Below are 13,609 nucleotides of genomic sequence, written 5' to 3' on the forward strand. Positions count from 1 at the left end.
CGACTGTTCCCGCAGTGGAAGAGGGTTATGAAGGGCTGACGCAGTTCCTGATGAATGAGGCAGTGAAGGTACAGAAGCAGCTGAAGGACCGGGACATGGAGCTCCACAAGCTGCACGGCAAGTGCGAGGCACTGCAGGAGAGCAACAAGCAGCTCAGCCACCACAACCAAGAGCTGAGGAGCTTCCCGGAGCGCTACAGCAAGCTGAAGGAGGAATTCAACATCTACACCAACGAGCTCAACAAGGTCAAGGAGGAGAGCTACTTGCTGGCAATGAGATACGCCCAGCTCAACGAGGAGAAGAATGTGGCGGTGATGAGGTTTCGGGACCTTCAGCTTGAGGTGAGATGCCAGGGGTGGCAGAACCCATTTTAATGTTAGAACTGCATTAAATGCCGATTCCGCACTTGTTGGCCGGAAATTGTTGGCCCACCACCTCTGATTTTAGTTCGCCAACTAAAACAGGTTATAGAGAAAGAACAAACTTGCATTTCTGTGGCGCCTTTCACGACCTCAGGACGTCCCAAAGCGCTTTACAGCCAGTGAAGTCCTTTAGAAGAGTGGTCACTGTTGTAATGTGGGGAACACGGCAGCCAATTTGCGCACAGCAAGATCCCACAAACAGATGACCAGACCATCTGTTAGTGATGTTGGGTGAGGGATAAATATTGCCCAGGACACCAGGGAGAAGCCCCCTGCTCTTATAGAGTCATAGGGTGCGATCTTGCCAGCCCTGGGGATGCGGGTTTGGAGGCATGAGAGCCTCGCATCTCCGCGGCAGAGATGACAGATGGCCGCTGCATTCTCCAATGCAACAATCATCTAATGTTTGCTAAAGAAAGAGGTTTGATGGGTCTTGAATTCAAGAACTCATCAAACTACAGAGAATGTCAGTGTTTGACAGCTTCACAGAGCTGCCCAACGATGACAATTCATCTGTCAAAAAATTTTGACAGATGAAACGTCATACGCTGACATTCTCTGTAACCGGCTTCCCCTTAATTGGCCTGCTAAGCAGGCTGGGCGGGGCTTAACAAGGTCAATCAAGGGAAAATAGCGTGGGTTGGCCACAAGTCGATGGAGGCGGGACTAAAACCCGACAAGTGGGAGTCCCGCCTCCAAAAGCTCCCCATTGGCAAAATTCCGCCCATAGAGTCATAACAGCACAGAAGGAGGCCATTCGGCCCATAGAGTCCGTACCGTGCTTCTTCGAAGTAGTGCCACGGGATCCTTTACGTCTACCTGAGGGGTTAAGCAGAGGCTGCGTCTGCTCTCTCAGACCTGACTTGATCTGTTGGGCTGATTATTTACTTTCCCCATGGATCTAGAGTACTGCGTGCAGTTCTGGTCACCACATTACAGAAAGGATGTGATTGCACTAGAGAGGAGATTTATGAGGATGTTGCCTGGGCTGGGGAATTTTAGCTATGAGGAAAGATTGGATAGGCTGGGGTTGTTTTCTTTGGAACAGAGGAGGCTGAGGGGAGACCTAATTGAGGTGTATAAAATTATGAGGGGCCTAGATAGAGTGGGTAGGAAGGACCTACAGGAAACTTTCTGATATCTGGCACTGATGGGACCAAGCTGGTGCCGTAACATCAAAAGTGCCGGACATACCAGCGTTAATGTTGAAACATAGGGAACTGAGAAGCTCCGTGTGAATCAACAAACCCTGTTGCTTAGCAACAGCTTCAAAACAGTCGGCTGCAGCTGCAAGCGTCTGTAGCTGAAGCTGTTGCTATAGCTACAGACCTTGCAGTGCCTGACTGGGAAAAAAAAAGCAACGAGAACTAAAAAAACATATAGAAAACGGCTCCTGATTTTGCCGTTAGATCGAGTATTCCGGACATATAACCTCCGGATAAACCAAAGTTTCCTGTATTTCCCTTAGCAGAAGGGTCAATAACCAGGGGGCATAGATTTAAAGTAATTGGTCGGAGGTTTAGAGGGGAGTTGAGAAATGTTTTCACCCAGAGGGTGGTGGGGGTCTGGAACTCACTGCCTGAAAGGGTGGTCGAGGCAGAAACCCTCATCATATTTAATAAGTACTTGGATATGCACTTGAAGTGCCGTAACCCACAGGGCTACGGACCAAGAGCTGGAAAGTGGGATTAGGCCAGAGAGCTCTTTGTCGGCTGGTGTGGGCAAGATGGGCCGAATGGCCTCCTTCTGTGCCGTAAATTTCTATGATTTTATGGAGGGAAATGGAAGGAAGGAGATATTGCTAATGAGAGGGTGGAAGCGCTGGACTAGATAATATGTCTGGGAATAGCACACACAGGTAGAAAATCAGCCGTACTCTCGTGCTGTGCTGCTGTTTAATTCTACGACGAGTTTGTTATCAGAGTCGGGGGGTGACAGAGGATCTGGCGCCATCTTGTGTATATTCTGGGGAGTCGCAATGCTACTCATCCAAGCCAAACAAGGAATTTATTTTTAACACTCAGACAAACGGGAAACTTTAAAGGGGAAATGGCACCAAGCTGGAAATTGCTGAAACTCAAAGTTAAGTTTGAAACATTTTCCTTAAACTGGGAAGGACAAGGGCAGCAGGTGCATGGTGGGAACACCACCACCTCCAAGCTCCCCACACCATCCTGACTTGGAAGTATATCGGCCGTTCCTTCATCGTGGCTGGGTCAAAATCCTGGAACTCCCTCCCTAACAGCACCGTGGGAGCACCTTCACCACACGGACTGCAGCGGTTCAAGAAGGCGGCTCACCACCAACCTTCTCAAGGGCAATTAGTGATGGGCAATAAATGCTGGCCTTGCCAACGGCGCCCACATCCCACAAACGAATTAAAAAAAAAAATTCCTTGTCTCCTCAGGGACAGGTCAATGAGCGACAGAAGTGGCCCTAAGGTAAGCCCTTAAAGGGGGGGTGGGGTGACCAGGAAAGGGGGCAATTAGGAGGGTGGCAGCGGAGGGGATGGTTGAGGTCACGATCATAAGAACATAAGAATTAGGAGCAGGAGTAGGCCAATCGGCCCCTCGAGCCTGCTCCACCATTCAATAAGATCATGGCTGATCTGATCCTAACCTCAAATCTTCTATCACTCTCCATCCCACCCAAACCCATGTGATCTCCCGGGAGAGGCGAAAAATCAGATAAAAAACCCAATGGCCAATTTGGGAGAAAAAATCTGGGAAATTCCTCTCCGACCCATCTAGGCGATCGAAACTCGTCCAGGAGATTACTCTGTCCCTATATTTTCTACAGTACTTAACTTCTGTAAAGGCGATCTCCACCCCAGCCAGGAACAGGAATAAAACCATCTCCTGAAATCTAACACAGAATTAGAACACAAGAAGTAGGAGCAGAACCAGGCTACACGGCCCCTGGGCCCGCTCCACTACCCACAGGGCCATGACCATTCCGAACTCATGTCCAATTTCCTGCCCGCTCCCCGTAACCCTTAATTCCCTTTCCTTCTAGGAAACTATCTATTTCTGTTTTAAATTTATTTAATGATGTAGCCTCCACAGCTTTCTGGGGCAGCAAATTCCACAAACCTACCACCCTCTGAGTGAAGAAGTTTCTCCTCATCTCAGTTTTGAAAGAGCAGCCCCTTATCCTAAGATTATGCCCCCTAGTTCTAGTTTCACCCATCATTGGGAATATCCTCACCGCATCCACCCGATCAAGCCCCTTCACAATCTTATATGTTTCAATAAGATCGCCTCTCATTCTTCTGAACTCCAGTGAGTAGAGTCCCAATCTACTCAACCTCTCCTCATATGACCACCCCCTCATCCCCGGGATTAACCTAGTGAACCTTCTTTGTACTGACTCGAGACCAAGTATGTCTTTTCTTAAGTATGGACACCAAAACTGTATGCAGTATTCCAGGTGCGGTCTCACCAATACCTTGTATAACTGCAGCAATACCTCCCTGTTTTTATATTCTATCCCCCTAGCAATAAAAGCCAACATTCCATTGGCCTTCTTGATCACTTGCTGCACCTGCATACTAACTTTTTGAGTTTCGTGCACCAGGACCCCCAGATCCCTTTGTACTACAGTACTTTCCAGTTTCTTGCCATTAAGATAATAACTTGCTCTATGATTTTTCCTGCCAAAGTGCATAACCTCACACTTTCCAGTATTGTATTCCATCTGCCAAATCTCTGCCCACTTACTTAGCCTGTCTATGTCACTTTGCAGGTTTTTTATGTCCTCCTCACTCACTACTTTCCCTCCCATCTTTGTATCATCTGCAAACTTTGATATGTTACACTTGGTCCCCTCCTCCAAATCGTTAATATAGATTGTAAAGAGTTGGGGACCCAGCACTGACCCCTGCGGAACACCACTAGTTACTGATTGCCAGTCTGAGAATGAACCATTTATCCCAACTCTCTGCTTTCTGTTAGAGAGCCAATCCTCCACCCACGCCAGGATATTACCCCCAATCCTGTGATTTTTTATCTTGAGCAATAATCTTTTGTGTGGCACCTTGTCAAATGCCTTTTGGAAGTCTAAATACACTACGTCCACTGGTTCTCCTTTATCCACCCTGTATGTTACTTCCTCAAAGAACTCAAGCAAATTTGTCAAACATGACTTCCCCTTCATGAAACCATGCTGAGTTTGTCCTATTAAATTATGTTTATCCAAATGTCCCGTTACTGTCTCCTTAATAACGGACTCTAACATTTTACCAACCACAGATGTTAGGCTAACAGGTCTATAGTTTCCAGCCTTCTGCCTACTACCCTTTTTAAATAAGGGTGTTACATTAGCAGTTTTCCAATCTGCCAGGACCTTTGCTGAGTCCAGGGAGTTTTGGAAAATTATTACCAATGCATCCACAATCCCTACCGCCACTTCCCTCAAGACCCTAAGATGTAAGCCATCAGGTCCAGGGGATTTATCCGGCTTGAGTCCCATTATTTTACCAAGTACCACTTCCTTAGTGATTTTAATCATATTTAGCTCCTCTCCCCCTAGAGCCCCCTGTTTGTCCAGTGTTGGGATATTCTTAGTGTCCTCTACTGTAAAGACTGATACAAAATATTTGTTCAGCGTTTTTGCCATCTCCATGTTTCCCACCATTAATTTCCCGGTCTCATCCTCTAAGGGACCAACATTTACTTTAGCTACCCTTTTTCTTTTTATATAACTATAGAAACTTTTGCTATCTGTTTTTATATTTTTTGCTAATTTACTTTCATAATCTATCTTCCCTTTCTTAATCAATCTTTTAGTTATTTTTTGCTGTCTTTTAAAGACTTCCCAATCTTCCATCCTCCCACTAGATTTGGCTACCTTATATGCCCTTGTTTTTAGTCGGATACTATCCTTAATTACTTTACTTAGCCACGGATGGCTATCTTTTCTTTTACACCCTTTTTTCCTCAGTGGAATATAATTTTTTTGGAAGTTGTAAAGTAACTCCTTAAATGTACACCACTGATCATGTACCGTCTTACCCTTTAATCTATTTTCCCAGTCCACTCTAATCAATTCCGCTCTCATACCTTCATAGTCTCCTTTATTCAAGCTCAGCACGCTTGTTTGAGATCCAACCTTCTCACCCTCTACTTGAATGTGAACATCAACCATGTTATGGTCACTCATTCCAAGGGGATCCTTTACTAGGACATTTTTAATTAATCCTGTCTCATTACAAAGGACCAAATCTAAGGTTGCTTGCCCCCTGGTCGGTTCAGTTACATACTGCTCAAGAAACCCATCCCTAATACACTCAATGAACTCATCCTCAAGGCTGCTCTGCCCAATTTGATTTGTCCAGTTAATATGATAGTTAAAATCCCCCATAATTATAGCTGTTCCCTTATTACAAGCCTCAACTATTTCCTGATTAATACTCCGTCCAACAGAGTTGCAACTGTTCGGAGGCCTATAGACTACGCCCACTAGTGTTTTTTCCCCCTTATTATTCCTCATCTCCACCCAAACTGTTTCACTATCCTGCTCCTTTGACCCAATATCATTCCTTCCTTTATTAACATAACCACCCCACCTCCCCTCCCTTCCTGCCTGTCCTTCCTGATTGTTAAATAACCTGGTATGTTTAATTCCCAGTCGTGGTCACCCTGCAGCCATGTTTCTGTAATGGCCACAAGATCATACCCATATGTAGTTATTTGTGCCGTTAACTCATTCATTTTGTTACGAATGCTACGTGCATTCAGATAAAGAACTTTTAAATATGTTTTGTGACACTTAGTTCCTGTTTTCTCCCCTTTTACTACTTTACCTTTTACTCCATACCTTCTGTCCCTTCCTGACACGTTCTGTTTTTTAATTTCCCCACTGCTACCTAAGTCTATGACCTTCTCCGTTGTCATTTCTGTTATTTGCTCTCTAGAAACCTCCCCCCCACTAATTAGTTTAAAGCCCTCTCTACAGCCCTAGTTATATGATCGTGGGGCAGAGCGGTGACTGGCAGCAACCCGGTTGGTTTAATGTGGAGCCAAGATGAACACAGCTGCCACTCCTGGCTCCACATTCAGGTAAGTATATTTTAAACACTTACGTTGTTGGCTGTGGCCTGCGAAGGTCCCTTTAGGCCACATGCAGGCCTGGTTTCCCTGCATGCAGCCGACCCAGCTCCGACTGCCTTCAGGTGCAGCCCAATATTGCTGAGGGAGGCCTCTTTTCGCTTGAAAGAAGGCTGAGGGGCGACCTAATCGCGGTCTTTAAAATTATGAAATGTTTTGATAGAGTGAATACAGAGAGAATGTTTCCACTTGTGGGGAAGAGCAAAACTAGAGGCCATCAATATAAGATAGTCACCAAGAAATCCAATAGGGAATTCAGAAGAAACCTCTTTACCCAGGGAGTGGTGAGAATGTGGAACTCGCTACCACAGGGAGTGGTTGAAGCGAATAGTATGGATGCATTTAAGGGGAGGCTAGATAAGCATCTGAGGGAGAAGGGAATCGAGGGTTACGCTGATAGAGTTAGATGAGGAAAGACGGGAGGAGGCTCGTGTGGAACATAAACGCCGACATGGACTGGTTGGGCCGAATGGCCTGTTTCTGTGCTGTATAGCCTGTGTATATCCAATGTAAAACAGGCTCTAGGCCCCTTCTTTGAATGTGGAAAGGACCTAACGTTTGTTTCAGGCATCAGCCCTGGACGCCTATATTTTGCCTATGCCAATATGGCGGGCGGCGCACTTCCCACTCGTAATTAGCTTGCGCTTCCTGCCCGCCATATTGGAGGCTTAGGCGCCCATTTAGTACCCGTAAAACAGGCATGGTGCCCTCCAAATGCCAAGCCTTTGTATGGGGGACTGGGCGGACAGTACACCATGACCATGGTTTCCATCGTCCCGATATCTAATTGGAAGGATTTTCTGCTCATCTAATACTGGAAGTCGGACAAGCAGCGTGACAAATCAGAGGCAGCAGCGGGGTCGAGAGAGGTGGTGGTGAGGTAGAGCTGGGTGTCGTCAGCGTACATGTGGAACCTGGCGTTGTGCTTCTGGATGATGTCGCCGAGGGGTAGCATGTAGATGAGATGTAGGAGGGGGCCCCGAGGACAGATTCTTTGGGAACTTCAGAGGTAACGGTGTGGGAGCAGGAAGGGGAGGCTGTTGCAGGAGATTCCCCGGCTACGACTGGACAGATAGGAATGGAACCAGTCTCAACAAGCTGGACGACAGATGTGAAGACAAGGGGGTCGATTTTACCAGCCCTGGGGAGGCGGGTTTGGAGGTGGGACTGCCGGGAAAATGGCAGAATCTGGGAGCGGGTGCCCATCCCGCCCCCAACCCGCCTCCGTGCCATCTTCCCAGGAGGCGGGTAGCCGACCCGCGCCGGGTCCCGTTTCCTGGAGGCGGGAAGGGGATTGCAGCCACTTAACTGCCTGCTAACAGGCAGTTAAGAGGATTATCCCCATTTTTCCAAAAGAGGTGTGGACTTCCTGACGTCGGGAAGCCCTGCCAGGGTCAGCGAGGCGAGCAGTGGGTCTGCGGGGGTGAGAGGGGTCGAACATTCCACTGTGGAGGTGAGTGATGGGTGCAAGTGTGGAGCGGTAAGTGTGGGAGGTGAGTGTAAAGTGCTAGGAAAAAGTTTCCTTACCTTTGCTTCTTCCTGCAGGCTTCAACAGTTGGGGATGCGGAGGCTCCGGCATCTCACCGGCAGAGATGACAGAATGGCTGCTGCATTCTCCGATGTAACAGCCACTGCTTTCTGCTCAGGAAAGAGGTTTGGTGAGCCTTGAATACAAGGACTCCCCAATCAACAGAGAATGTCAGTGTTTGATAGCTTCTCAAAGCTGTCAAACGATGACAATTCATCTGTCAAAAATTTTTGACAGATGAAACGTCATACGCTGACGTTCTCTGTAACTGGCTTCCCCTTATTTGGCCTGCTAGGCCCGCAAGGTCAATCAAGGGAAAATAATGTGGGTTGGCCACAAGTCGATGGAGGCGGGACTAAAACCCGACAAGCAGCAGTCCCGCCTCCAGCGCGCCCCCATTGGCAAAAATCACCCCCGATGTGTCGCTAGTGTTTGAAAGAACAACCGGGCCAAGGGATGGCTTTGCCCCTTCGTGACCTGAAGGCGTTCTCTTGCAGAACGACGAGATGAAATGCAGGCTGCACGGGGCCGAGGAGAAGTGCCTGCTGGCGCGGAGCCTATCCAACAAACTAAAGAATGACATCGGGAACATGCCGAGCAAGCAATGCATTAGCAAGCTGCAGCTGGACAACCACCAGCTACAGACCAAGATTCAGGAACTGCAACACTTTCTGCAGGTAACTGACATCTGCCGCCTTCGCGTAAGTGAGAGAGAAAGTTTAAAACACAGAAAATGCTGGAAATACTCAGCAGGTCAGGCAGCATCTGCGGAGAGAGAAACAGAGTTAACGTTTCAGGTCGAAGACCCTTCGTCAGAACTGGAAAAAGTTAGAGATGTAACAGGTTTTAAGCAAGTGCAGGGGCTGGGAAAGGGGGGGTGGAGGGGAGGGAGGGGAGGAAAGAACATAGATACATAGAAACATAGAAGATAGGAGCAGGAGTAGGCCATTCGTCCCCTCGAGCCTGTTCCGCCATTCAATGAGATCATGGCTTATCATCCAAATTCAGTACCCTGTCCCTGCTTTCTCTCCATATCCCTTGATCCCTTTAGCCTTAAGAAATATATCCAACTCCTTCTTGAATATATTTAATGAATTGGCCTCAACGGCCTTCTGTGGTAGAGAATTCCACAGGTTCACCACTCTCTGGGTGAAGAAATTCCTCCTCATCTCTGTCCTAACTGGCTTACCCCTTATCCTTAGACTGTGACCCCTGGTTCTGGACTCCCCGACCATTGGGAACATCCTTCCTGCATCTAGTCTGTCTAGTCCTGTTAGAATTTCATGTTTCAATGGGACCCCCTCTCATTCTTCTAAACTCTAGTGAATATAAGCCTAATCGACCCAATCTCTCTTCATACGACGTTCCTGCCATCCCAGATAGCAGTCTGGTGAATCTTTGCTGCACTCCCTCCATGGCAAGAACATCCTTCCTCAGATAAGGCGACCAAAAGGGAAGGTGTGTGATAGGCTGGAAGGCAGGAGAGATTAAATGATGAAAGGGATGATGGTACAAGGCAGAAGGACATGGCAATGGGACATGTAAAGAAACAAAAGATGGATCTAGAGGAGGTGTAACTGGGAATAGCAGAATCAACAACAACCGCTACCATCCCAAAAATGGGGGCAGAGGTTATGATCTGAAATTGAAAGATGAGGTGCTGTTCCTCGAGCTTATGTTGAGCTTCGTTGGAACAGTGCAGGAGGCCGAGGATAGAGATCAGAGTGGGAGTGGAGCGGAGAATTAAAATGACAAGCACTTTCTGTTTTTATTCCTGCTTCTGATCACGAGCCAATGCAACCTGGTGGAAAGTGCACATAGGTTTGCACCCTCCCCACCGCCACCGCACCCCCCCCACCCCACCGCCACCGCCACCGCACCCCCCCCCACCCCACCCCACTCCACCCCCCGAAAGGTCTAATTAGTCTGCTGATACTCAGGGAGTCATTTCAAGCTAACCCGCCCGGCGGGAACGGGTCGGGTTCAAGTGGGACGCCCGATTGTCAAGTGGGACGCCCGAGGCCGAGGACGGAGAGGTCAGAGTGGGAGTGAGGTGGAGAATTTAAAGTTTCAAGCACCATCTATTCTGCTGCAACCTCAGGAAAAAAGCAACCCCAATGCAGCAGATTGTATACCAGCCATCCTACAGGTCTAAGAGGGAACTTGCCAATTTAGCATCCATTTTATGTTAGGGCTGCACCTGCCATTTTATAACATAATCGGCCTGGAGAAACCACCTCGAGATGACATTCACTGCACGATCGCGGTGCAGATATGATCCCAGGATATAATAAAGTCCAGAATGCCTTTCGGCCAATAAAGCCCTCTCCATCCAGAGCCCGTGTATATTTATTCTGTCATGTACTTACCCCCCTCCCACATCGCGAAACATTCAAACACATTCTCGTTAATGGCAACACATAATAGGCAGAGTGGCAGAGCTAATATTAAAATGGTGCTTCATTAGAAGAATTCCTCGATGGTTCAGTGGGTAAAAAGAATAAAGACTTGCATTTCTATAGCGCCTTTCACGGCTTCACAGCCAATGAAGTACTTTTGAAGTCTAGCCACTGTTGTAATGCAGGAAACGCGGCAGCCAATTTGCGCACAGCAAGCTCCCACAAACAGCAATGTGGTAATGACCAGATAATTTATTTTTATTGATGTTGGTTAATAAATATTGGGCAGGTCACCAGGGAGAACTCCCCCTGCTGTTCTTCGAAAAAGTGCCATGGGATTATTTACATCCACCTGACGGGGCAGACGGGGCCTCGGTTTAACGTCTCATCCGAAAGACGGTACCTCCAAAAGTGCAGCACTCCCTCAACACTGCACTGGGGGTGTTGGCCTAGATGTTATGCTCAAGTCACTGGAGTGGGACTGTGAACCCACAACCTTCTTGATCCAGAGGCGAGAGTGCTGCCCACTGAACCACAGCTGACACAGCTGTGATACTAAGCCATACAGACCAGAAGATCCCACGCGTCACCCCGAGTCTGTGTTGAGTTAGCTAACCTCAGTGGGGATAACAGTCTACTTAATGTCCTTGCATTCGGGAGAAGAAACCCAACCAGGTTGCTCCGTTCCTCGTCACTATTGAGTGACCTCGATGGAAAGACATGTGTAGCGATGTTGAGTGGGGACATGAGCAGGCTCTGCTATCAGGAGATCCACAGTCGAATAGGTTGCAATATATTCAAGACCATCGCGTATAATTGTACTTGCATCTGGCAGAGTGAGCCTCTTCATGAAGATTTTGCTATAATTTATTTGGTAAGCTCCTGACTGAGGGGTTAGAGTCCAAGAGGGAAACAGCCTTAAATCCAGATTGCCACACTGAAGTAAACCCCTGGGACTTTTTTGAAAATTCTGTTGTTCACCCCCCTGACAGGTAAACAACAGTCTCCCCACTACAGAGAAGGCCCTTCGGGACATCTTGGATCATGATCGGAAGGAAGCTCTTGAAGACAGACAAGAATTGGTTGAGAAGTTCCATAACACTAACGTGGAGCTTCAGCAAGCAGAGGAACTCCGAGATAAGGTTCTTAAATCTGGTTTGGATCATGATAGGAATTCCTATATTTCTCACAATGGCTTACAAATTCCTAGTTTAACATTCTTTCAAGTGCTGTTTTAAGTTGGCTTTAGACACTGCCCTTTCACTTTTGGGATCTGAGAGGTGACGAGCAAATGTAAAATCATCGGCTGCATGCCCACAAGAGATGTGTTCTCTGATCTCTGAATCAGAATTTGCATTGTATTGGTAGGACACAATCTTTCTGAGTATATTAAGGTTTTTAGAAAGACTTGCATTTCTATAGCGCCTTGCACAATCTCAGGACGTCCCAAAGCACTTTACAGCCCATGAAGTACTATTTTAGTAGTGTAGTCACTGTTGTAATGTAGGAAACGCGGCAGCCAATTTGGTCACAGCAAACTCCCACAAACAGCAATGTGATAATGACCAGATCATCTGTTTCTTATAGTGCTGTTGGTTGAGGGATGAATATTAGCCAAGACACCGGGGATAACTCCGCTGTTTCTTCATAGTAGTGCCGTGGGATCATTTACATCCACTTGAGAGAGCAGACATCTCATTTAACATCTCATCCGAAAGACCTCCGACAGTGCAGCACTCCCTCAGCACTGCACTGGGCATGCCAGCCTAGATTTTTGTGCTCAAGTCTCTGGAGTGGAACCTGAACCCACAACCTTCTGACTCAGAAGCAAGAGTGTTACCCACTGAGCTGACAGCATTAATGAACTTAATTAGGAAACCTTAGTCCAGGTTTCAATAGGTTTAGAATTTACAGTATAATACAGCCCGGAATTTGGCATGGCTAAGAAGGTCATTAAAATGGCCAATGCATGGAACTGTCCTACAGCAACATCTGGCTTAACCTCCCACCCCTTTAAAAGAAAGTCGTAGGGGGAAAATTTGGTTGCTTTGCATCTCCCATTAGCGCCCTAAGAGGGCGCAAAGCATCTAGCGCCCGGGCACGGCGATGTTTGCACCGCTCGCGAAATTGACAAGACATTTTGCGGTGGTGCTAAACACTACTGCCACGATCTCCTGCGCCGGCAGATCGTGACGTTAATCGAGCGTGCAATGCCCCAGTAGCGCCCCAGACCGGATATTGAGTGGCGCCCCCTGCCTTTCTGCCTGCTGCTAGCAACAACAGGTTGAGGGGAGCGTTTTGCAGACGGGAAGGGACTGGGGGAGCGCTATTTAAAGGCGGCCGCTTCCTGCCTTTTTTTGTCGGCGCCATTTTTGCACCACGCATTCTGAGAGAGAGAGAGAAACTTCTGGAGAGATTCAACGCTGTGTGAAGGAGTTTTGGGTACTGAGCAGCACTTTGCAGGTTCATTAGCACCTTAAGAGAGGTGTGTAGCGCCTGATTTAGCGCTCCAATCAGCTCCAGGGGCGATAGAAGCCAAGTTTGCAGTCGGAGGCGATAATTAGCGCCAGGCGCTAAACTTTGCGCCCGGCCGATAATTCAATAATCGCGCCCCAAACGGGGCGATACCAAATTTCTCCCCCTTAATATCAGTACCATGTTTTCCCTTAAAATTTTCAGCTTAGTCTCTGTGGTATTACTCTTGGCTCGGAGTCAGAAGGTTGTGAGTTCTTTTCTTTCCATACTTTTCCCTCAGTTTTCTCTCACTGACTCTTGCTGAAGCACTGTTCCACGGGGAACCTCCATACCTCTCCCATATCTCCCCAAGTACCAATTCTTCATTTGTAACCTAATCAACTGCGTATGGCATCACCGACTAATGGTGATGCTATTTTCACCCAATGTTCGTGCACACACCCTTTGAGCAGCAGTCAGTGGGAGAGAGATCAGGAGCAAGGAACTGTTCCATAACCCAGTAAGTTGAGGCCGATTGTAGTCCCCCAACTGCACTGAGATCAGCTGGCTGAGCACAGTCCAGGAATTAAATAAAAACAGAAAATGCTGGAGATACTCAGCAGGTCAGGCAGCATCTGTGAAGAGAGAAACAGAGTTAACGTTTCAGGTCGATGACCTTTCGTCAGAACTGGAAAAAAG

General features: G+C 47.6%; 1 protein-coding gene across 1 annotated transcript in view; it reads left to right on the forward strand.

Annotated features, from left to right (window-relative positions):
• The window catches only part of LOC147099461 (caspase recruitment domain-containing protein 11-like), a 181,947-nt gene that overhangs the window by 84,409 nt on the left and 83,929 nt on the right, over positions 1–13,609 (forward strand). Inside the window, exons 4-6 of the mRNA XM_085969636.1 lie at positions 16–341; positions 8,555–8,734; positions 11,449–11,598. Coding sequence (XP_085825762.1) covers positions 16–341; positions 8,555–8,734; positions 11,449–11,598 — 656 coding nt within the window. The remainder of the gene's footprint in view (positions 1–15; positions 342–8,554; positions 8,735–11,448; positions 11,599–13,609) is intronic.

This window comes from Somniosus microcephalus, chromosome 28 (genome assembly GCF_052327205.1).
Source record: "Somniosus microcephalus isolate GS21.2 chromosome 28, FLI_Smic_1.0, whole genome shotgun sequence".
Lineage (NCBI taxonomy): Eukaryota > Metazoa > Chordata > Chondrichthyes > Squaliformes > Somniosidae > Somniosus > Somniosus microcephalus.